This window comes from Puccinia triticina, chromosome 2A, assembly GCF_026914185.1.
Source record: "Puccinia triticina chromosome 2A, complete sequence".
In the NCBI taxonomy this organism is placed as follows: Eukaryota; Fungi; Basidiomycota; class Pucciniomycetes; order Pucciniales; family Pucciniaceae; genus Puccinia; species Puccinia triticina.
This window is the reverse complement of record NC_070559.1, coordinates 3,757,318-3,783,148: the sequence shown is the minus strand read 5'-3', so window position 1 is coordinate 3,783,148 and position 25,831 is coordinate 3,757,318. Positions and strand designations below refer to the sequence as shown.

General features: G+C 49.6%; 2 protein-coding genes across 2 annotated transcripts; both read left to right on the top strand.

The window, feature by feature from the left end:
• Positions 1-5,291: 5,291 nt before the first annotated feature.
• PtA15_2A380 (uncharacterized protein) lies at positions 5,292-5,540 on the top strand (the record flags this gene model as incomplete). The annotated part of the gene is made up of 2 exons (XM_053166396.1): positions 5,292-5,470; positions 5,534-5,540. 2 exons carry the CDS (start codon positions 5,292-5,294, stop codon positions 5,538-5,540), a joined length of 186 nt encoding a protein of 61 aa, XP_053017622.1.
• A 3,650-nt stretch (positions 5,541-9,190) lies between these two features.
• On the top strand, positions 9,191-11,184 carry PtA15_2A379 (uncharacterized protein; the record flags this gene model as incomplete). The annotated part of the gene is made up of 2 exons (XM_053166394.1): positions 9,191-9,581; positions 11,132-11,184. 2 exons carry the CDS (start codon positions 9,191-9,193, stop codon positions 11,182-11,184), a joined length of 444 nt encoding a protein of 147 aa, XP_053017621.1.
• Between the last annotated feature and the right edge of the window lie 14,647 nt (positions 11,185-25,831).

Here is a 25,831-nt window from a genome sequence, read left to right as displayed (position 1 = left end):
AGCGGCTCTGCTAGTAGATGGGCACCCAATCAAGCTCTGCCTGGCCTGATGCTGTATGCACAAACGCAGCTGCCTCCCAGAAATCAACTGAAGAGCCACGCAGGCCCATCATAAAGCCTCTTTCGAGCTGCAGCGCAGGTGTGTTATCAGCCATAAGTATGAAGGCACAGTGTCCGAGTCCTTGTGACACACCGGATGTGGTCTCCCCAAACTCATGGTTCTCACCCAGCTCAGCCGACATCCTGAAGGAGGACCTGACATCATCTTGAAGAGAGATGAGCAGAGAAGACAGATCCGTGTCTTGTAAGACACCTTTTCCATATTACATACACTCCACGCCACCTGATATGTGTTGCAGGTAAACCAAAGCCCACTGGTCACAGTGTTCTACATATGGGCATAGGATATTATGGAGATAGCTTCAGACACAGAGCAGGTGAGCGCGAAAGGCCAATGTAGTGTTCCCTGTGACTGTGGCAGGGGGAGTAAACTGTCAGGGGCAGTGACTTGCCAGAGACCAAAATGCCACAAGGAACTCACAATTTGGCCGCAGCCAACAGCTACAAGAGGCCACCGTTTGCGCTGTTGGTACTCTCAGATACGCTTGTCTGACGCTTCACAGGACTTGTGAATCGGAACATCAGACCTTCTTGATGACGGGAGAGACCAATGAATTTATGGATTAGACATACCCTTGCCCTCTCGATTTCTTATGGCGTTCCAGGTTGCGAAGACATCTGGCACGGCCCATCGAGGGAGCTTCATGTCACCGGCGTCGGCATACAACTTCTGCTGAAACAGGAAGGCCTGGTCAAGATGGATCCCACAGTTCGAAACAGCATGTGACCCGTCCACAGTACGCTGCATTTCGACATCAACAAGTGTTTGCTTTTCTTGCAGCCACAGTAGTTGTAGAGGAGTAAAGCTATGATCTTGCATGACTTAGCAGCTGGAAAATGAGGTGGAAATGACGGGAGGATAGATGATGCTCAGTGGGGCAGATTTTATAGAGGTATCAGGGAGGCTTGCGGACACCAGATTGTCCTCAGCTGATGTTTGTCAGAATTGTGGCTCACATTTTAACCCTGAACGTCACCACCATGCTTGCCGCTCAGTTGAGTGCGGAGGAGCTGTTGGGGATACAGCGGGGAAAGCAAAGCTGGCTCTAGATCTGACTTCACGCAACTAATTCAGCGGCCTACTTTTTAAGTCCAATGTAGTTCGGCGTCTGAAGAAGAATTGTGGTGTTAGAAGACAAGAGAAGAATGGCAATTGAGAGGGAGAGTTGTCACAGCTGCGCCAAGCCTCACCGTCCACGCGTGTGGCGGGGTTGATCCATGGATATACAGTGATGGGAGAACAGTTGAGTTGAGGTGGTCGTGCAAGAAGTGCAGACTTCCCTGCCTTGCCTGCAGCACTTCGGTTAGGTTGTGCAGCCACAGACTCCTGTCCCTCCATCAACCTGCTCAATTGCTAACAAAGATAGCCAGACATCTGACACGTGATCAGTGGAATCGACAAGGCCGATGGGCAACCGAGGTGTGTACGTCTGTCTCTGCACGCAGTATGGCTGTGACAAGACTCAGCACGAAGAGGACGGACAAGGCATTGTGCCTGGACAAGTTTTGACGCATCGGGTGTTTCAAGTCCATCAGTCAAAGATGTCCTTCGAGGAATCCAAGCGCTCTGCTTCTGCATGCGGAGACGCGGGACCTTCAAATGAAAGTGTCGTAAGTCTGAACAGTCAGGTGTTCCTGTTGGCAGGAGATACTGATCTACCCTCTTCATAGCGCGTTCCTGTTGAATCTGCGCCTGCCTCAACCGAACCGACTGGCAGTGCAGTCACCACCATTGTTCTGAATGAAGCTTTTTGCAAACAGGTGATGCTTCAATTGGTGTCCTCTGTGTTTGCAAACAAGCTCAGTAAAGGTGCCGCGGTGGATTTCTTGAAGGCTGTCCGGGCAAACGTGATCCTTCTCGCGCAAATCTGGAGTGGGAAAACTTCAACTATCATCAATCCACACAAAATTCTCCAGCAGATCCCCAAGACTCAGGAAGCCGTTTTCCACCGCCTGGGGTTGAATCCAATCCTCACGAGCTGTATATGCTGCCCAAAATGCTTTGCACTGTACTCCACAGATGCAAAGCCTGGGAGCAACCCGCCACGATGCACTCAGCCTTTTCTATCGCCTAAGCAGGGTTTTTGCAAGTGGGCCAAGTCCGAGAATATCACGCCACAATGTGATGAAGCCCTCTTCAAGGTCAACATCAACAAGAGCGGAGCTGTCGTCCCAGTCCGGAAATTCTCCTACGTCTCACTGCAATCGTGGCTGAAGAGCCGGCTGCTGCACCCTCCGTTTGAAGCCTTGCTGGATTCGTCTTTGGCCGCAAACCACCGGCGTGACGACGAACCAATGGAGGATGTGTGGCATGGCCGGGTTTGGCAAGAATTTGGGGATAGTAATGATGGTACAGGAAGATATACGGAACATTCTGGTAACCTTGTGTTCAGTCTCTATCTCGACTGGTTCATCCCAGAAGGAAGCTCCAATCTTGGAAAGCACACAACAGTCGGCGCCATTACGTTAGTTTGCCTGAACCTACCTCCGACTCATCGATACAGGTTGGAGAATATCTTTCTCTTTGGGATCATCCCAGGCCCGGTGGAGCCTAAACTGGAACAGATCAACCACATACTTCGCCCTCTAGTCACGGAGCTGCAGCAATTTTGGAAGGGGGTCTGGTTTGAATCAACTTCCCTTCATCCAACCGGTAGAAATGTTTGTGCTGTAATTTTCCCACTGATTGCGGACCTACCTGCCCTGCGCAAGACGGCTGGATTTGGAAGTCATGCCGCCACTCTCTTCTGTTCTTTTTGTCTTCTCAATAAAAACGACCTAGACGAGACGGATCCCGCCAAATTTCCTCCACGGACTGACGAGTCCCACCGGCAACTCGCAGATGCGTGGTTGCAGATCCAAAACTTCACAGAGAGGAAGGCATTTGCCAAGGCGAATGGTGCAAGATGGAGTGTACTCAACGAGCTCCCCTATTGGCGACCGGTTCAGCACTGTTCAATCGAATTGATGCACGCGTTGGTGCTGGGTGACCTGAAAGATCACAGCATGCGATTCCTGAATCTGCCTGCAGCTGGAGCGCAACTGAACAAGATTCAGGAGCTAGACCAAGCATGGCAGAATGACGACGTGTATAAGGAGCCGCCTTTTGCTGAGAAGCTGCGATCCAGAAAGCGTTCCAAGGGGAAAAGAAAAATGGCAGACAATGCAAGCAAAATCGATTATACACCTGAACACGAACGACCTACTAAGAGGACCCGTAGAACTCTCGTTGAGGTGCATGGTGGAAGCGCAAAGGATCAATGTCCCTCAGCTCACGCGGAGACTCGTGGCAGTGGCGCAAACTCAGACACCTCATCTAGTCATTCCTATTCGCTACGGCTGAGGAAGAAGACTCTATACACCGAGTGTGAGGAGGATGAAGACCCTGAATCAGAAGAAGGAGGAGGAAGCGATAGTACGGTGAAGGGGGGAAACTGCACACAGAGGCCTCCTTGTGAAGACGACAATGATTGTCCCCGATTGTTGCCAGAAGAACTGGATATTGTTCGTCAAACTATCCTTCACACCGTGTTGCCCACCTGGATTGACAGAGTGCCCCGAAACTTGGGATCGGCTAATCATGGCTCCTTGAAGGCGGCAGAATGGCTGCTCCTTTACAAGGTCTACTACACCATTGCCCTAATACCTCTTTGGGTACAAGCACTGGAAGGTGCTGCGACCACAGAAAGCAGCCGCAGAGTCTCTCTGCTGTTAGAATCAACCACCACCCTTTCTCAGGTGGCTCATTTCATAACCCTGCCCAGAATACAAGCGCAGGACTTGAATGAGCTTGACAGCCTCATCTGTCAGTACTGCAAATGTTTACGGAGCGGGTGGCCCTCAAAACCAAGCAAACCTAATTTGCATATGACCCAGCATTTCTCCGACGTTATCTGAAGGTTTGGTCCGCCTTGGTCGACTGCAGCATGGGCTCAAGAGCGTATGAATGGCATGCTACAGAGGTTGCCAACCAACCACCATCTTGGTCAGTTGTTTTGTATGTTGGTCTCTGACTTGACGATTCCCCCGTTTTGCTAACCACACAATTGTATATTCTTGCAGAAGACATCCCTAAGACACTGCTTACAAAGTGGCATCTCAACTCAACCCTCCATTCTCTCCAGCAAGACCCAAGCTATGTAAACACGTTGGTGGCAGAGGAGGTAGAACTAGGGCTCCCAAAGATGTTTGACCTTGAGCAGGTGGTGTTTGTCAAATGGAAAAGGATGGTCGCTGCACAACTTATGGCACGCACTCCGCCAGGAATGAAACCGGCACACGTCAGATTGGTCCCCACAGTGGAGAAAGTTAAAACCGTTCGAGTCAACAGGAAGACAGTCACCACAAAGGAGGTTCACGAGGGAAACTCCTTAGTGGAGTTCTACCTTGGCAAAGATCAACGTTTTGGTGAGGTCGTGAATATCTTCCGCTCCAACCAATCACCAGACGTAACATGGCTTGTAGTGAAGCCATTCAGGGAACTACATAGGAGTCAGGACCCATATCGCGACTATCCCGATCTCAACTGCCGCTTAATTGAGGCTGACAAGGAGGCAAGCGCGGTGATTCACAGTGACCTTCTCATTGGTCATGTTGCGATTATGAGGCACGCTGCCGGAACATTTGGACTGGCCCAAGAAACCATCAGTGCTGTTGGTCTAGGGACCTTGGTAAGTCACTCGGCATGTGCATTCTTCCAAAGAGATATGCACTCATCCTGATTGTGGCTGTTTGGTCCATATTTGCCTGGTCTAGGGGTGGGAAGGCCTCGGTGATGAGTCAGCTTAGTGGATAGTTGAACTACGCAGTGTCCACACATGGCTCATTAGTTGGGCAATGCAGGCAAGCCATTCGGTACAACCCTTTGTGATGTTTTTGACGGGATCCCGTTCCCCGCACCCAGCTTATCTCCAACAAAGGCCAAACGGCCTCCAAGTTGTATTGCATGCCTGCTTGACGTGTGTCTGAAATCTCGATAGATGTAGAAATTCAGACCCACTTCAGACACACCGTCCCCCATCCTGATGCTCCATCCTTTCCTCGCACTCAAATTGTACACGTAGACTTATACACCCCCTGCCTATTTGTCTACACCAACGTGATCAGTCCTTCTACTTTGCTTTGAGTGTGTCTTTGCACTTGCCCACCAGCGACCATTTTGACCCTTCAAATATGAGTACCAACGATGCTAATTCGGCCGAACAACCTGGAAGCAATGCCAATGGAGACTCTCTTCCTGGGCATGACGAGGGTTGGATCTTGAGTCTGGTGGATCGGCTTGTCCCTGAATTTCAACAGCGGAGCACCGCCGCCCCGGGTGAAACAGTGATGCAGACCGATCAGCAAGGCTTGTGGAGTTCTACTGTTCAGAAAACTTGGATAAAGTGACTGACTGCCTCATTATTTGTGTGCAGACCCTAATGCCACCGCTGCGGCTCAGCTTCCCGCTGACCTTGACGACCCCTCGCGCTTGGATCCCGAGTTTGTTGTTGCCAACGCCAGGAAAGCTCGCAATCAGGCTGAAGAGCATGAGAGCGAGCGGCGATCATCCCGGCGTGTGAGGGGAATTGCAGCAAAGGCACCTCTCCCGGAGCACTACGACAAGTTCTCGAGAAGTATCCAAAATTTTGTCAAGTTCTTTCTTGGTCAGCCGGAGAAACCTCAAGACTACCCTCAAGCGCCAACTCCCGAGGAACTGGCCGGCCAACATTGGGTGGAGAAGAGGAGTGCGGTCATCAACGAGCAACTCAACAGGGTGCGCAAAGCTCTCGTTGGCAGACCAGCAGCCGAGATCGATTATTATGTCGGGGTCGCTGAGAAGGAAATCCGGCGCAACATTCCGTTACCGCCATTCACTCCTGCGGTCTCAAAAGCTACGGGCAAAAGCGTTCGTCCCATCAGTCCTCACACTAAATCCAAAGTCGAGAGGGCAATGGCCTTGTCGGGTATCTCCAGAGTCACATTTCAATGGGATGTCGGCCACACCGGCGATACTTCGTCATGGAACTCAGCTGTCATTGAGGTCTTAGCATCAAAGGCCGTTGAGTGGATGCGGCGCACGGCACCCATCACAGACACCCAAGCAGGTCAGGCGCCTGGAATCCTTGGCCGGTGGCTTGCAACCAAATCACGCGAAATGCGAGATTTTCAGAACATGAATGTCGAGGAATACGACAAGTTGAAGAGCGCTAAATCCACCAAGGAGCAATACATGCGATGGCGGAAGAAGGTAAATAATGACTTGCAATCATTTTCCTTGCTCCCCTCAAATGGTGGTTAAGCTAAATGTCAGTGTTTTGACAGATTAAGGATAACCGATGTGCTATCGCGGCAAGAGTCTTTGAAAAGAACATCCAACTGGCGCATATCGTGGAGCAGAGAGAGTGCGGATCTGATATTGAAGATGGGCCGGACAAAGGCGCACCGATTACACTCATCCCGGACTGGCGTAGCGACGACCTTACCACAATCTTACACCATCTTGACAAGATGGTTATGGCTCGCGCAGAACACCCCAAAACGATTGCTGCAAACAACAAAATCTACCGACGCTCCGCACGGAACTTCAAAACTACTAAAGGGATCGTTGGCGTCCCACGCAGTCTGCCTCTCGACTGTTACAGCCCAATCTACTGGAATAAGCTAGGTTCATTCGAACAAGAGACCATCTCTAAGGTCCCAGCCATTGGTCTAAATGTGATTGCTAGGAGCATGCAACAAAAGTGCTCCCGTCAAGTTGGCCCCAGTAATCCACCGGGTAGCGCGCCTCACAACCCCGATCTATCCAACGCTGGACCCCGCCATTCTGGGGGAGGGGGGGCAGGCGGAGATTCGACCGACGCACCTGGCGGCTCCATGCAAATGGATGCATGACTGACTGCCATAGTTGATTCCGTGTTCTGAATGCCATAACCTTACATGTCTTGATGATTATCACAGTGTTACAACTTATGCCCCCTTGTCCCTTGTTAGCTTGCTCATGGTTGATGACAGAAACAGTGAAATTCTGGTCCCCAGCTCCCCCGTGGCCGATTGCCTGTGGAGCCCTGACATGTGCCTCTGAGCTTGAATGCATGTGATGTTAGGAGCATGTACCCTGTCCCCTAAGTCAAGAGTGAGATCTGGTTGGCTGGCTCCATGTCGGGCTCCAACCTTCTGGTGGAAGACGATCATACAAGCAGGCCTGCACGCAGTCGGATGTCCACCGCGACGTTCGGCCGAACATCACGGTGGACAAGTGAGGACCAGTGGGAAGGTTCAGAATGCCTGCCACCTTTTGTGTCTACCTCCCTTTCGCCATGGCTGTAGCTTGCTACAGTGGCACAATCATGCTGGCCTGGGTTATGGCTTCCATGAGTTGCAGCTAACCCGTGAGTCGCGAGTGTCACTGTTGTGGATGGAAGACCATCTGGGAGGTACCTGTGCACTTGTCCACTGTCATGTACGGCCGTACGTTGCGGTGGACATGTGCAGACATGTCACACATGTCTACCGCAACGTACGGCCGTGCATGACGGTGGACAAGTGCACAGGGCGTGTCGTGCGCGACAGACCCATACGCGCAGCAGTTGCCGCGCACGTGCGGTACTTTGCCAGGCTCTCCACGGACCGCAGGTGGCCAGGCTCCCTTGCATAGGTGGTGCCAGCTGCGCCGCATACAGAGGCATCGATTCACTGTAGCACCTCCCGGTCCAGACCCGACGGGTTCCCCTCTGCGTGGCACAGGGGACCTCGTTGACGTGAGTGGGAGCGGGTATCTGGTGAAACTCACGTGTTGTCCACCGTCATGTACGGCCGTACGTTGCGGTAGACATGTGTGGTAGAGAGGTTGGAATCGAGCGCCTTGCTTCCCATCAATCCCCATCGGCATGCCCAATCCTGGAGGAGATGTTGAGCGTATCTGCTGTGGCCTTTGGCCCACCACATCCAGTGAATCCCTCAGCCGTGCGACGCATGTGGGACCAGCGCTGACCCACTCATGATGATCCATTCTGTGAGCTACACACAGTAGATTGTAGCTGCTCACGTCAGCCCTGTGTCATCAACTCCCAAACAGGCCTTTCTCTAATGTCCACCAAACATATTCATGTGAGATTGCGTCAGCGGCGGGTAGAGTGGCAATGGCTGCACCCTCAATGAAAGGTAGGCTGCATGTGCGCACAAAACTCTCGGCCACATCACAAAGGACCGGTGCTGTCTATAAAAGCCCCACTCCCAATCACGCTGGCCTCTCCTGTCCCCCATCGCTTCGTCTCATTCTGCTCCGACTCGCCTTCCCAACGCCTGACACCGCACACACCAACTTCACACGACCAACCTCTCACACCCAACCATGGATGATTCCGAGCAGCCAGGCCTACCAACCTCAAGATCTCCTGCTGAAGACCCTCCTCGCGCAATGTCATCCACTCCACCTCCGAGTAAGGAGACTTTTTCCTGTCTAGCTAGCCACTCGATCCTGATTGTCTTGTGTCTATGTTTGTCATAGCCGAATATGAAGTTGAGCAGAACCTCCCGCCCAAACCACTCCCCGCACCGTCTTTCACGCAATTTGCACTCCAGTCGGCCTTTGGTGCACCCCAGCGTTCGTTAAATCCTGAGGAATCCATCCTTCGCACTGAAATCCAAGAAATTACCCCGGAAGAATTCAGTCGTTCTATTGAAGCTGCCGCCCGCTCAACCAAAGAGATCCTTTCCCTTAAGCTTCCCCGCAGCTGTAAACGTATGGCAGAAGAACTTGCAGCTTCTCTCTCCAAAAGAAAACACCGTCAGCCCCTTCAACATCCCCCCTTGCATCATTGCTGTTCGCTGTTCACTGACACCTCTCCACCATAGGATGGGAAGCCACAGGTGTTGTTTCTGACGATGAGGACATCAAAATCACCGACCTCTCCCAAGCCGGCACCTCAACCGCCAACAAGACTTCCAAATCGCGCCAAAAACCTCGTTCAAGCCGTAAGCCACGCTCCACATCCACCAAGGCCGTGAATCTGCTCGCCAGCAACCCAAATAACCCATCGATTGCGTCGGACACGGGCACACGTGACAGTTCCAACCTTCCTCCTGATTGCATGGCCCCAGCTTCCGCGACTGGCTACCAATCTTTGGCTGGAGTGAGACAACCTCTGACCTCTACACCCCAGACCAGCACGCCGCTCCCGGACATGAACATCGGTGAAACGCCAAGCACTACGGTACTTTCAGGTGCCAGAACTTTTGAGCCATGGTCTCCTCTCACGTCGCCTGCTTCAAGCAATTCCACCCGGAATGCGGTACCGCAAATCGGAACTGTGACATCACCCGATCAAACTTCTCCCAATTCACCTTTGCAACCAAATGACAATCAAAGCGGGCAACGTGCATCTCCTGCTTTGTTCAACCCCGCGAGTCGCGAAGCTAGTCCTCTTGCCTCGGAGCAGCGTCCAGTACAAACCTCCACCGCAACCACCAGCGCTATCGCCGGTCAGCCACACGATGCCACCCCAGACACGGCTGCGGGAAAGCTTACAATCATCAAGTTCGACACAATCCGCGCACACATCATCAGCATCCACAATACCTTTGAAGGCACCAAACCTTCTTGGGCGAAATATTGCACTACTTGGGAATCACTAGCGCCCTTGCTTATCAATTGCGCACACGCCATCCAACCTCAAAGTCCCATCGCGCCATCAATCCACCACTTGCAACGCACAGCCTGCTCGTACACTTCATGGATTGAGAGTATCACATCACTGGGTGAGTTTATAGTTGATTCAAGGTCCCTTCTGCCCAGTCATTTAAACAACCCTCCGTTTTTTCTCAGCCGCACAGTTTTTAGCGCCGTCACAACATGAGCAATGGTATTGCCCAGATCAGATTGACTTTCCCAAGCTGACCAGTTTTGGCGACAAGGAGAAAAATCTCCCACCAGGCTCCTTCATCTCAACGGTTACCAAGACCAATCATCCAGAATCAGTCCTTGTTCGCTGCCTGTTCCGCCTCCTGCACCCGCCACAATACGTGCAAATTGAATGGGCCAGGATTATTGCCGCTTCTGTGGAGTTGATGGCGGACAACCTCTTCAAACCACCTCTAGTCACCTCCAATCCCAGCACCGATCACGTCACTCAGGCTGTAGATGCCCTCTGCTATCTCGACACTGTCAAGAACTCCTCATCCACCTTTACCTCATCGATTGAGAGTGATAACCCTTTGCCTCCGAGCAAGCAGCGTCTCCACTCGGTTGATGTGCTGCACGAATTCCACAATGTCATCATAGATTTTATCATGACTTACATCATATACCAAACTCACTACCTTCGCGAGGCGCCCTTGACCTCAGCTCAGAAGAAGGCAAACAACCGCGCCAATCGACAGCCCCCTCAGGACACACCCCAAACAACTGTTGCTAGCACTTCCGACAATCCTTCAGACGTAGCTTGCCTCCCCGAAGACGCCGCCCACCACCTCCAACTATATCAAAAAAAACAAAATTATCAGCCACTTATCTATTTCGTCCTTGCGGGAGTACGGGGTCTGTTTGTGACATCGAGGGACCACCGGATTGCAGGAACTTCGGCATGTATGTCATTCATCCAAGCGATGTCAATCATCAAACAGCACTCAACAACCATCCACGTGCCCAGAGAACCTATTTGGAAGAATACCTTTGCATATCTGGTCAAGATCTTCTCTCCAATATTCCAGTCACCGGACAAGATCTGCCCCCTTGCTCACATCAAATTGCCTACACGAATTGAGCTCGCAGAGGTGATATCGAATGATTTCCTCAATCAGTGGGAGACCTGGAAACCGAGTTCCCCTTTTCTTCTCCCGCATGCTACTCAGTCTAAGTAAAGGGTCCACGATGGGCCATGTGTTGTGTATTTGCCAGTTATCTCACTCATTTGCTTCCCGTTGTACATACTCTCAAGACCTGTACCTTCTGGTTTTCCACTGCCACCCTTATCACATATGTGTGCCTGTGCCGTCACAAAATGCAGCAGCGCACTAAATCCTCTGACCCTTAGTGGTCCTTGCGCTTCCTATCAAGGCACATGCCCTATGCTCAGGATTACGGTAAGCCTCTGCCAGACGAAAGGAACTGTGAGGATTCCATTTCATAAAATCATGGTCTGGTAGTTTCAGCCCTTGGATGTGTGTCTGAGCAACGCATGCAACCAGAACTGCAGTGCATGGCCTGAATTACCCGCCGTCGAGCTTGAACAGACAATAACAGGGGGTGATAGTAGGAATAGATATTATAATGACCCGGGCAGTGTAAGACTCCTCCACTGAAAAACCCTATCCCAACCAAGTCTTACGCCTCTTCTCCCTCTTTTGCCTGATCCTCGACGGTTTCTGCCAATCTTTGACTTTGAGCTTGAATCGTGTGCTGGGATGGTTCCTCAAGTTGTAGGGGCTCTTCTGGGAGCGGGTTATCTTTGAAGCGTGCTCCGCCTGCCAACAACGCACTGTCAGCCAACAGACTCTGAGACAAAAGCTGACTGCACTCACACCCAACGCAAGTAAGCTGCTTCCCGACAGTGATGCTTGACCTGCCACACCGCCAAACCTGATGTAATCACCTCGTCTAGTAGTCTGAAAGATCCCGTGGGCTTGTGCGCTGGTTGCCGCGAGCATGATTTGACCAAGTTTAGACTAGCCCAATCACCGTCAGCACATGTTCACTTCAGTAGCTCCGGAATAACCAGAAATATGCTGCTTGAAAATGCTGACCTGACTCTTGGCCTGATCCACAACTTCCACAGACCCCACACAGCCAACAATTGGATTGATGTGGACCTTGACAACATAGACCGTGCCGACAGCGTGTGCATGTTGAAATTCGTGAGCAAGAGGAAAGTGTCCCCGGTGAACCTGCCAGTTGAGCCGCTCCACACGAATGACTGGGTGACTGGCTCCAGATCGAACAAATAGTTGGCCAGAAAAAAATAATTGAGTGCAGAAGTCGTATAGTATGGGTGGAACCGTTGCCCCTGAAGACTTGAGGACAACCTCATACTCTTGGTAGGCTGCAAATGAGGATTCAGGAGGGAGCTGATGAGACACAAGGCAAGTTTGGATGTGTAACTCGTCTCCAACACATTCTATCCGGGTGCAATCGGTGTTGGCGAGATGAATATTCCCGGCGACTTCAATCATCTTGATGAGAATCAGGGATTAGTGGGACCTTCAGTCCTCGAAATATTTATGTTGGGCATAAGTCACCCACCTCTCTCTTGTGGTTAGACTGACCAAATTGTGCCCATGCCCGAGCCTCGCCAAGTGTGCCTTTGACCTGGTAAGAAAGGGTCAGATCCACATATTAGCTGTCCTTGATGTACGTCACTGAACAGGTGGATGAATGATTGCATGGGGAAATCCTGGCCCTTCTGCATTTCCCTTTCACTGGTCATGGTCCTGCGTCACATCACATCACCCCCTGACTAATGCTTTGGCTCTTGTAGGCCCGAATTTGGTTGATGGTGGGGTTGTGATGGCTTCTTGCCGGGGCCCCACACCCTTTCACCTTTGGAGCGGTGACGTACCGTTGGCCTTTGTACTCCAGATCTACATGTCCACCCAATTGTACGGCCGTTCATCGTGGTGGACATCCCACCTTGCCTGGGATGGCCAACCGCATCTCGAAATCAGGCTCCAGTGCAGATGTGAAACGCGGGTGCGGCTGCCAGCAGTTTTCCACATGGCGGCAAACTTCTGATAGCTTCTTGCTGCACCATCACACTGGGCTACCCAGCCACGAACTCAAGTCCAATAACAACAGAAACTGGGGAACAGCCTGTTGTAGTACACAGGCTGTTCCCCAGCTTGCCTTATCTGCACCTGGTGTCCCGAAAAGGAGGTGTTCTTTCTTGTGGGCTCATCGGACCCTAAACCCCTCTCTACTCCAACGTCTCAAAAGACAACCGCAGTTGGCCAATTACCTTCCCTCACCATTTGACATCACTGGCAATGCTTGCTGCACATATTCTGCGCGGGCACAGTGGGATCAAGGTTGTGTGATACATTTCCCGGCGCAGAGATATCGACGCCTCACCCGGTGGGTCTTTCAAAATACCCCGGCGGGTATTGTTAAATTGGACATCACAGTTGTCCTCTGTGGGTTGCTTCTTTCATTCGTGCTCGCGAGAGCCACCCGGCACCTCCTGTGGCGGGCACGTGGACTATCACATGACATCGAGATTGTAATGCAAAATTCATCTATCACACTGGGGTTCCCGCAACCCCAACTTTGATGAGGGACCACTACAAGATCCCCCCTTTGGAGCAGAACCTGACCCCAAAAGTCTCACACGTTATGCGGAACCTGGTGTGCACGTCACAGGGGGGGGGGGGGGGCGGGCAAAAGGACACTGTGTTTGGCGGTGGCCATCCTGCCAATTAATTGATCATGAGTGTCTCAAGGTTGCTTGTCACTCAAGGGCTTTTATAAGGGCCGCAGATGACTCACACAAAGCGCAATATTTACCACACTGCATTCAGCCTATGAGGCGCTGAGGAGACTGTCAGCTCTCACAGGATCTTGTGGTATGGGAAGGAGACAGCATGAATATAACAGACACATCCATGGGTGTCAGTATATATGGGATTGTCGGCAGGCTTGAATCTGCCAGAAGTCTCTTTGACACTCCGTGGGACAGCGGGAAACATTGGAGGAGCAAATAATGACAATCCAGTGAGCTCATGTGGCAGCAATACACAAAACTAACAGCCAGTCCAAGGAGAAAAATCAAATTCCATCTATTGATTCTCTCAATAAACCAGCACAGCTCATTCATGGTCTGCATGGTGCATGGGGCTCCTGGTGTCCATGGAAATGAGATTGGAGGGAGGATGGCTCATGGAATACAGCATTTAAACCCAATCTACTTCACAAGAAAGACAGATCTAATGTTAGCTTTGTGATGTACAGTGGAGTGGCTCATTGGGGCTGGACGGTGCATGGGATGTGGAGCTAGCTGAAGATCACAACATAGCGCCCATGGCGAGGGTTAAAATCTTGGGGAGGTAGTGTGACACTCATTGTGTCAGTTTGGTTGGCTTGGGAACTTGGAGGGGAGATCTGCTGGGCCTTCAGGTGATGTGTTGTAGCCAGGCTCTCCTACACTGTTTCACCACAATAGTGGTGGCTGTAATGCAGGTATCTGAGGAGTGACAGCAGTGCTCGTCATCCTGCAGAATAGGTATGTGGGTGTATCCTATCATAGTTGGGTCAAGGAAGCCCTAACCCATAGCATGAATGACATGGAGATTTGCGGGTGGGAATTTTGAAAGAACAATATTAACAATTTCAGTGAGGTGAAGTGCATTCTCACGAGTTTCATGCTCAAACACAGAGCAGTGAAATGGACCCATGCAGACCAAAATTTTCCCAACTGACCCATGTGGTTGGTTACAGACCCACTGTTTTCTGGGAATAAGTTGTGTATCTGGCACTGGCCTGAAGTTGGGCCAGCATTTGGTAGATGGTGATTGAGCAGTCCTTTGTGGAGGGAGATGACATGCTTTTTTGCAAGGAGAAACAGACCCATCCATATCTCAGCCACTCAGCATGGCTGATCTCATTTTTTTCCGGAGGCCAAGGGACCAGGTACTACTCCGGGGAACCTTTGAGGTGGGTTCATGTATAACACAACAGGAGCTAGCATAATTTACTGTTCAAAAACAACACACCATGGATCCACATACATGCAAGAATGATATGGATGTGTCAGTGGGGAGGGATTCAGGATGTTGGGCTGTAAGATGTGCCAGATGTGCAACATCTGATGATTACACAGTTCTCAGAGACAGTGCAGCTCAGGTGGTGAATGTGCCATTGAAACATGTCATGGGTCATCATGAACGCTGGCTCAAGACTTCTGAGCCTTCTCTGGTGGCCATTGCATCCCTGCTGCCCTGAAGGTGTGGGACCAAACATGGTGGTTGATCCTCCCACAGTTGCTGAACAAGCCACTGGGAAACGGTACAAGAAATCATGTCACTTGTCAAACATAAGAGTCAAGCCCTGCAAGGCCCAAATTCCATATATGAAATTCATGGTGACAGCAGCTGATGAGTTCAATGTGGATTCCAAACTAGTTGTGAAATCTGTTCAACCTGAGTTGAAATGGAGTTCCCCAACGCTTGATGTGAACTTCAAATTCACATGGTTTTAGCCAACACATGAGATTGGCCTTGCTTCTTCACAACATTAACATGGGACCAACATCAAGTTACAGTTGACATCAGCCAGGGTTACTGAAAGAAATTACGGTCTGGCACTCTCTGAAGAGTGCCACACATTCCCCCCTGGTGAGTATAGTTACAAGGAATTGATAAGTTGTAACTAGGGTTAAAATTGCATGAGGAAACAAAATATGAAGTCAAAACAAGGTTATCTCTTAAGATGAAAAAGATATGAATTAATTCATATGTAAAAAGTAGAAAAAGGCAGACTTTAGGTCAGCTGAGTTGACTCTAAGGCTGACAAAAAACCCCAAAAAACAAATAAATATTCAAATCTCCTCACTGGAGCACCCAAACGCTCCCAATGTTTTACAGCCTTCTAGATACACTTTCTAGAAAATATTTTGATATTTACAGCAGTAGAAACAATCAGGAAGGCCTTGCGGAACAGGGGGTTGATTTGGCGGATTTCCTACTAAGGAAATCCCGCAAAACCTTGTCTAAGGTGCTCCAAATGGCCCCAAATTGTTTCTGCAATAATAATAGACTCTTTAAAACATATGTTGAGCTTCATGGCATTAGCGCACCTCAGGGACACCTTGTGTGGCCGGGGGCTGATTTGGCGGATTTCCTACTAAGGAAATCCCGCAAAACCTTATCTAAGGTGCTCCAAATGGCCCCAAATTGTTTCTTCAATAGAAATACACTCTTCAAAAGATACATTGAGCTTCACGGAATTAGCACATCTCAGTGATACCTTGTGTAGCCGGGGGCTGATTTGGCGGATTTCCTACAAAGGCAATCTGCTGAATCCTTAGCTACAATGCTCCAAACACCCCCAGTTTTTTTCTGCCATATCAATAAACTCTCTAAAAGTATTTTGAGCCCCAAGGAGGTATTACCCATCAGGAACGCCTTCTATAAGCGGGGGGCTAATTTGATTTCCTACTAAGGAACTGCATATCCACAGTGCTTTATAGAAGGTGTTCCTGATGTGTAATATCTCATTGGGGCTCAAGATATTATCTAGAGAGTGTATTAATATGGTAGAAAAAATCTGGGGGTGTTTGGAGCACCGTAGCTAAGGATTCAGCAGATTGCCTTTGTAGGAAATCCGCCAAATCAGCCCCCGGCTACACAAGGTATCACTGAGATGTGCTAATGCCTTGAAGCTCAATGTGTCTTTTGAAGAGTGTATTCTTATTGCAGAAACAATTTGGGGCCATTTGGAGCACCTTAGATAAGGTTTTGCGGGATTTCCTTAGTAGGAAATCCGCCAAATCAGCCCCCGGCTACACAAGGTGTCCCTGAGGTGCGCTAATGCAGTGAAGCTCAACATATGTTTTAAAGAGTCTATTCTTATGGCAGAAAAAAATTGGGGCCATTTGGAGCACCTTAGATAAGGTTTCACGGGATTTCCTTAGTAGGAAATCCACCAAATTAACCCGCCTGTTCCGCAAGGCCTTCCTGATTGTTTCTACTGCTGTAAATATCAACATATTTTATAGACAGTGTATCTAGAAGGCTGTAAAAGTTTGGGAGCGTTTGGGTGCTCCAGTGAGGAGATTTGAATATTTATTTATTTTTTGGGTTTTTTGGTAAAATTAAAATCCCAACTCCTGTTTGGGATCACAGAATTACAATTCCAACTCCCAAAACACCCCTGGGTCAAAATTTGGTCATGAGGACCCGGGGGAGAGGTTGCGACCCAGTCCGTGCGACGTAAACTCCTTTTGGGAGTCAATTTTTTAATTTGTGGGAATCAATTTCTCAACCCCCTTAATTGAAAAGGCAGCTGTTGTGTGGCCCTGGGGGATTGAGGCTTCAGGAGTAGCAACCCACTCCCTCTCAAGCTTCAGCCTGAGTTTGATAGCAAACCAAATGCCTCCCCCAGCGGAACCTCATTTTCAAGCGGGGCACTCAACCTGGTTTAGCATTGGTGGTGAATTTTGAAAAACTTCACGGAAATAAGATTTTTATTATAATCAGATTGTATATTTTATGTAGTTACAACTGTTGTGAGTAGAGATAAAACCAAAGAACTTGTGAAGTGAAGTTTACCTAAGAGTAAGAGCAGGCACACAGCTGCTTTCTACTTTTAGATTTGAATTAAGCAGTTGTTAGAAAAGAATAGATTGATCTAAAAAAATGATAATGTTTGTTAGTCCATTTGTCTCTATCATCTCCCCTGTAGGTTCATTTGAGGCTTACTTGGTTTAGTCATTTAAACTTGGTGTTGGCAAACTGGCGAAGTAGCAGTGAAACACTATCTATAGTAGTATAGGTTCCATCAGCTCCTGCCTCTTGTTCTTGCTTTTGCTGATTAAAACACAAAAAACCCACTGATATTTTCTCCTGCTCTTTGAGTGGTATTGGCCTGTTTGGTCTGTTTGTCCTCAACAATTCCATCTAGACAAAGGTGAAAGAGTGTTAGCTTCTATCTGATCTACTTGTTGTGAGTTCTCTGTGTTTTCTTACCTTTGGTGCTAGCTAAGATTTGTGTTTCAAACCTGCTTACATCCAAGAGATGAATTCAGTTTTACAACTCCTGCGGCTTAGATTTGGACTGCAGAAATGGTTTGCTTTGCTTACCAGTTTCCGCAGCTGTTTTAGCCCCTGGCGTCTTCCTCAATTTATGATTTATACCCTGTTCACCTGAGCTTGAATTCTCACAAAGTTGCTCTTAATAGCATCCTTACCGGTCAAGCTAAGTTGTTGCAAGGTTTGACTTGCAGCTATTGCAAATAATTTAGCAACAGTTATTTGACCATATTGGTGTTGAGTTGTGTGATATGTGCGGATGGATAGCTTAACTTGTGAGCTAACCATTGCTGAATTTAGCAATGGTTGGTTTAAGTTGATGATTTTGGGAAACTAAAGGAATGACTATCATGCATAAGAGATGCATAAGGAGAAAAAATAATATAAAATGGCATAAAGACAACATTGAATGAAAATATGAGATTCTTGTGAACAAGAGAATTTCAACAGCAACTTAACCACCGGCAATCACATTGGTCCGGGCTCAAACCGGGTCAACAAACCTCAGGTTTGATTTCAGGCAAAGTTGGCTCAATTTTAGCTAGCCTTAACCTGAAATCTAGCCTCAGGCTAGGGTGGTCTCCGGCTCATCTCAGGTCACTTTAGGCTGAAGCTGACAAATCAAATTTGTTTTCCCACTCAAAGGCAACCTCATTCAGCTAACTTTCCCACAAACCCGGGCTTATTTGACCCAAAAATCTAGCAAAAAAATGCAAATGATCTTAGCTGAAATTTGAGCTTCCAGCTAGTTTGACTCAGGTTTAACTGAGCCTGGTGAGGTTGATTTTGGTGGCTAGAATAGCTAGCTGCAACCCAAACTAGCAACTGGTAAAGATGCTCTGAAATTAACACAAGTCCCTCAAGCCTACGAAAGATATAGGCCACCAAAATCTAACTTACAGATGAAATTAATGGATAACTTGATAACGTAACTGCCCACCCTTGCTTGGGGTCTCCAAGGGCCCGCCCCCAAAGGGAGGGACTTGCACCCAAAGTTGGCTTGTGAGGGGGAGAGCTATCAGCCAAATGGCTTGGAGGTGATCTCACCCCACTATATTCCCTAGTAGCTCTTGGATAAACCTTGGGCCCTTGGCACCATTAGAAGAGCAAGACTTCAAGCATACTCATTCCAGCTTGAGAATCCCATGAAACAATGCTCCAAACGGCTCCCCCGGCTGTCAACCTTTATTTGGCAAAATCCAAGGACATGGCACCAGGAAAAAAAAGTAGTCACTTGATGGCAAGTGACATGATGATCTCCAATGCTGCTTCTCTCCACCAGTGACCAGAACATCTAGGTCTCACATGACAGGTTTCAGGATCAAAGCACTCAATGTGACAAAACCAGATGATGCTCAGATTTGGCCCTGGCCCAGCTGATGCTCAGCTTTTACCCTGGCTCAGCTGATGCTCAGTTTTTGCCCTGGCCCAGCTTTGGCACTGGCCACCTGATGATCATATTTGGCCCTGGAACAGCTGATCTTCAGCCTTGGCCATGAATCAGCTAATGCTCAGATTGGGCCCTAGCCTAGCTGATTTTCAGCTCTGGTCCTGTCCAAGCTGATTCCCATTTTTGTCCCTGGCCTGGCTCAGCTGATACTTAGCAAGCTGAGCATCAGCTGGCCAGCTGGTCCAGGACTGGGTCAAAGCTGAGCATCAGCTGGGCCAGGACTAGGAAAAGGCTGAGCAAGGACTGGTACAAAGCTGAGCATCAGCTGTGCCAGGACTAGTACAAAGCTGAGCATCACCTGGGCAAGGACTGCTCAAAAGGCTTTATTCCAATTCTGAGAGTGAGCTGTGTGAAAAAGTTTAGTATGAGCTGGGCAAAAAAGCTGAGCATCAGCTGGACAGAACTGAGGATCAGTTGGGCTAATCAAAAACTGAACAGGACCTCCTTGGTAAATTTTAGAATTTGAGGAGATTTTTTGGAGATTGGGGTAGATAGTGGATAGATGTTGGATAGAAGGTGGGTAGCTAGTTGGAGCTGGTGTGATCCATCACACCCGGGTACCTGCGGCCTGTTTTAACTGAATCCTGACATCCACACCCGGATCCGCACTTGTTGGTGGGTACCCGGGTATCCTCTTGAAAATCACCTAATTGGTGACCGGAAGGGACCCCTTTTGGGACCTTAGAAGTAAGCCCTTCTGGTTGCAATAGGACCTCTGCGGCCTGGAGGTTTCCCTCTGGTTGTCAAGTGAATCTTGGCCACCAGGAGGTTTCCTTCTGGTCGCCAAGTGAACTTTGGCCTCCAGGAGCTTCAAGGTAACTCTGGCCCCCAGAATATTTGACCCTTCTGGTTGCCAAGCTAACGTCAGCGACAAGGAGGTTGTCTTCTGGGTGCCGAGGTTACTTTGGCAACCAGGAGGTTGCCTTCTGGGTGCCAAGGTTACTTCAGCGACCAGGAGGTTGCCTTCTGGTCGCCGAGGTAACCAGCTCTGCGACCAGGAGGTTACCTGCTGGTCAAGCGCTGAGGTTATTTAACCTCTGCAACCAGGAAAATTTCCTCTTAGTCACCAAGGTTTTATAACCTTTGTGACCAGGATACTCTCCTCCTGGTTGCAAAGGTTTTTGACCTCTGCAACCGGGAGGATTTTTTCCTTCTGGCCGTCAAGATGCAGTTCCGGAGACCAGGAGGATATTTTCCTTCTGGCTGTCAAGATGCAGTCCCGGCGACCGGAAGGAATCCCTCCTGGTTGATGAGGTTGTGTGTCCTTGGAAACCAGGTGGATTTTTCTGGCTGCCAAGGCTGTAAAACCTTGGCAACCAGAAGGGATCAGGCCTTCCGGTTGGATTGAATTACCCAGGTACCCGCCGGCTTTTTCCCAAAATCTCAGGCATCCACACCTGAACCCGTACCCGTTGGCGGGTACCTGCCAGCGGATAGCAGGTACCTGCAACGGGTTTGCCAGGGCCATCTCTAGTCACTTGTCATCAAATGACTATTTTATTTTCCTGGTGTGGCTGACTTACAAGTGCAAGCAACTGCTCATTTGGAGCCAAATCACTCCAAAGAGACATGAAAAGTTGCATGAGAAGAAAGTTTTAAACAGCTGCCAATTGAAAAAAAGTCAAAATTCTTGGTGATTTCTCAAGTGCTCAGGCCACGCGGGCAACATTTGATGTAAGTGTCTCCCACGGAGAGTCCCTTTAGGGACCCCAAACTTAGTCAGTCTTCCCTTCTGAGTTGGCAGGCTGGCACCCCTTGCGCAAAGCGCAAGCCTCTGAAGGAGGGACTTGGGAGTAAGCGGGGAAATTTGGCGTGAGCGCTAAGGACTGCCTCAACCCATTTGGCTGGTGTCAAACTTTGACACCACACTAAAATTGCGTCCTGCGGGCCAATCAGGCCGCCCTGGTGCCAGATTGAAGCTCTGCACACCACGGACGTTTGCTCAGCACCTGTTTACGAGTGCCTTCGCACAATTCATGCCAAGGTTTGTGTGAAGCCCCCGCGTACCGCAAGGTTTCACAAGGACAATCACAAGCACATTTCCTGCTTGACTATATCCTCCGGTCCTCGCACTTTGCCTAGCCGGCAGAGATCCCTGACTCATATCTCTCCCAGCTAGGTGAGCCACTCACCAGTTTCCTTTTCTCCTTCCTTTCCTACTTCCCTTGTCCTCTTCCATTTCTCTATCCCTGGTTGTATGTACTCACAAGAGATCCCTGACTCATATCTCTCCCGGCTAGTGTTTTCCCCTTCTCCTGAGTAATACATAGCCCCGTGAACCAGAACTCCCCTTGAGGTTCACCCTCTGCGCCCCACTCGAACGGACAGTGAAGGACTCCAAATTGGAGTCCTTACACTTTTTTTTCTGGTTCCACCCTTTCGCCAACTCCTCATTTCGGCGAGCGATTTTTTTTTTTTTCAATCAACTGCGACTGCCCTCCCCCACTGCTCACTGCTACTGCGACCTCACTGTTACTCCGACTGCCCTTCTCACTGCATACTTTTACTGCACACTTCCCCCCCTCTACTGACCACCAAACCATTTACGGGAGCAATCAACGACTCGAAATTCCCTCTTATGAGCACTCAACAGTTGAACACCAACCCCCTCCTTCCTCTGCAAGACCCAGAACAGCTTGCCTGGGAATCAGGCGCCACGCTCGTTTGGAAGCCACTCTCGCCGCGCCTACCACCATTAACGTTCCATTGCCAAGCGCCTCAACTGATCACAGTTTATTCACAGACCCCAACACCACCTTGATGAACCAATCCAATCAACAAGGCTCCTCCGGCGCCGGAGGAGATTTCCAACAACGACCTGATCCAAGCAATCCGGGCCCTACAGCAGAACACGGCGAAGCAACTCCTTGCGGCGCAGGAAGCGGCACAAGCCGCACAGGCGCAAGCTCGAGCCGAATTGAAGGCGGTTCAGAGCCAAGCTCGAGCTGATGTTAAGGCCGCGCTGGACGCCTGGAGCAAAAGTGTTATTCCAAAAACTGAGTCTACTCCGGCCCCACAACTCGCTCCGGGCCGCATTGACCTTCAGCGATTCAAGATTTCGGACGGACCGTACTTCAAAGGCCCCTTTCAAGAGGTTGAAGCCTTCCTTTGCTGGATCCAAGCCCTGGAGATTTTTTTTGCGACAAAGTCGGTCACGCATGCAGACGATAAGCGCCTCATTGTGGGCGGACTCATCTCGGAAACAAACCTTCTCTCGTTCTGCTCGAACGAATTCTTCAAATACAAAGGGAAGTCTTGGGAAGACTTCAAGGAACAAATGTTTGAATTCACCCTCCCCATCGAGTGGAAGACGGCCCTCAAACACAACATTGCCCAACTGAAGATGGCTGAAACCAAAACCTTCCTGGAGTTCAGCACCCGTGCTTGGACACTGCAGAGCTTGGTCAATTTTGATAAACACTCGCTCAATGACTACAAGCTAGCCGAGGTGGTGACTTTTGGCCTCCCAGAGGTCCTTCAAGCAAAAATTGACGACCATCAAACCTTGCAATTGGTGAACTTCAAATATGGCGAGTTTGAAAACCACACCAGTGGGTTCTACGCCAACCTACCCAAACTGTCCGCCTTACGACTACAACGCAATGCATTCACCACCACCGCCTCTAGCAGGATGGCGGACACGGTTTGGCGCCTCCACGCTTACTTGGACAGCTTTGGGCTGTGCCACTTCTGCAAGAAACACTGCGGGAGCGCCCCAAGAGCTTGCCCCAACCCCATGGACAAGAGTTGGGTGGACATACCGGCCTCGTTCGTCCCGCCCCCAAAACCGGCAGACTACACCCCCCCAGTGGCATGGACAGCAAAGAATAGCGGGCCTGCAAGGACAAATCCTATGACCTCCGGCCGCCCAATTGGTTGTCCTGCAGGCATTGCAGGACTCACAAACAAAGCGCCCGATTTGGATGAACTGTCCGCCTCTTGTCTGGCGCGAGTTGACGGACACTTAGATGACTTGGCTCATGGATTTGCGAACTGGCACTTGACTGCCGTTGAAGACAACATTCAAGCGGCAGCTATAGCGGGTGACCCGGATGCGATCAAAACGCTCGGTGTCTCGGCGGCCACACGAGACGACAAATTCGTCCCTGAAGTCCCTCAGTTTGACAAGGCCTCCTTCCTCGAGGCCTGCGGTGCCATCGCCAAGGGCGGGAGCACCAAGTATGTACCGTCTACCCTCAGATCAACCCATCAATTTCACAGAGGGCAATGCTTACAAGGGTCTCCTATAGTTCGGAGAATACAATCACTCCCACTGATTCAGAGGATACGATCGCCCCCACCAATCCTGGACTGGCAGATTCCCCGATTGACCTTGAAGCGGCCGTCATCGATGCCGTCAATAATCACAACTAAGATGCAGTTGTCCCTGCAGGATCCTTGTGGCATGAGAACGCCCTGCTGCCCATATCCATCATTCCCCAAAACCTTTCCCACCACCCTCGTCATACAAGACCATTGACATTGCCAACCCATCAGACCTCCGCAACTCAAGCGCCCTGCAACTAAGAAGAAACAACCGCCCACCCAATCCGCTGCCCCCCCTCCCTCCCAATTGTCACCTTCAAGCTTGAGGGACCCTCCCCCTCATTTTTTATAGGGGGGGAGACTGTGAAGCCCCCGCGTACCACAAGGTTTCACAAGGACAATCACAAGCACATTTCCCACTCAACTATATCCTTGGGTCCTTGCACTTTGCCTAGCCGGCAGACACTACAAACATTTATTATTTTGCCCAAAAAAAAAATAAAAGTCAACATGAAAAAAATGAAACCAAAATTTCACTCAGGGGAACAAACTGAGCATGCTGAGCCAAAAAAATAAAATGTCCCAAACTGAGCAAAAATTGTCAGACAATGTTTTGGGATGGTTTTTTTTCACGGGCCTGGCGGGCCCGGTGCGGGCTTGAGCAGGCCTTGAGTGGGCCTGAGACGGGCCTGCCCCAAAAGCACATTGGGTCAGTATTAAAGGAGTTTTGCCTTGCCCTGGGAGCTTCTGGGGCTTTTGATGGGCCCAAAATCTCAACATGGGCTTTTGGTGGTCTAGAAGTATCAACCCGGGCCACTGAATAGCCCATGGGCCTTTTAATTCCCAGAAAGTCCACCATGAGTCCCCACATAGCTAATGGGCTCTTGGTAGCCCATGAAGATCTCCATGGGCCAACAGATACCCTCATGGGCTTTTGGTGGTCCAAAAAGCTCCCCATGGGCTTTTTGTGGCCCAGAAAGGAAGCAAAAAGCCCATGGGATCCCATGATGGAAGTAGTTGGCCCATAGGGATCTTCATGGGCCACCAAGAGCCCATTAGCTATGTGGGGGCTCATGGTGGGCTTTCTGTGAATTCAAAGGCCCATGGGCTATTCAGTGGCCCGGGTTGATACTTCTAGACCACCAAAAGCCCATGTTGAGATGTTGGGCCCATCAAAAGCCCCAGAAGCTCCCAGGGCAAGGCAAAACTCCTTTAATACTGACCCAATGTGCTTTTGGGGCAGGCCCGTCTCAGGCCCGCTCAAGCCCGCACCGGGCCCGCCAGGCCCATGAAAAAAAAACCATCCCAAAACATTGTCTGACAATTTTTGCTCAGTTTGGGACATTTTATTTTTTTGGCTCAGCATGCTCAGTTTGTTCCCCTGAGTGAAATTTTGGTTTTATTTTTTTCGTGTTGACTTTTTTTTTTTTTTTTGGGCAAAATAATAAATGTTTGTAGTGAGAGATCCCTGACTCATATCTCTCCCGGCTAGTGTTTTCCCCTTCTCCTGAGCAATACATAGCCCCGTGAACCAGAACTCCCCTCGAGGTTCACCCTCTGCGCCCCACTCAAATGGACAGTGAAGGACTCCAAATTGGAGTCCTTACAGTTTGGTCTAATCCTTGTTAGTTACTGGTTTGAAGTCGGTTTGAAGTTGGTCTGATTTTGGTTCAAAGACCAGGTCATGTAATGCAAAATCTATACTGATGTTACCTGGAATCATGCCAGATGTTTTGTGTAGAGATGGCCATTGGCACCCGCTGGCGGGTACCCGCCACTCTTCAGCAGGTCCTTTATGCCCTGGGAAGTGCCAGCCAGCAGGCTTGGGGTGTTCAATTTTGGTAAAAAGTCAAGCATGTAGCTTTGCACCCGCCATGGTTGCCTGTAGGGGCAGATAGCTACCTGCTAAAGAGTGGCAGGTACCCACCAGCGGGTGCCAATGGCCATCTCTAGTTTTGTGTAATGTAACCGTATAATGTATACCATAACTATGTTGAAACCCAGCCCAACTTTATGATCAGTTGTACTCAATCTATAATTTTGACCAAGGATAAGAATTTTTTGACCATGATGATTTTTAACCTCTGTGTAAACCCATACCTTACAGGTTGCTCTGGAACATTCTTTTTATAATTTTCAGCGCACACAGAATTAAAAAGGAGGTGTGTGAGGTGACAGAGTAAATATCAATGCTGCTTGAACTTGGTCCCCTTGGGCCAAGGTATAATATGGAGAAGGTATCTTATCCTTGTCAAAAATATGCCAGTTTTTCTTAAATCAT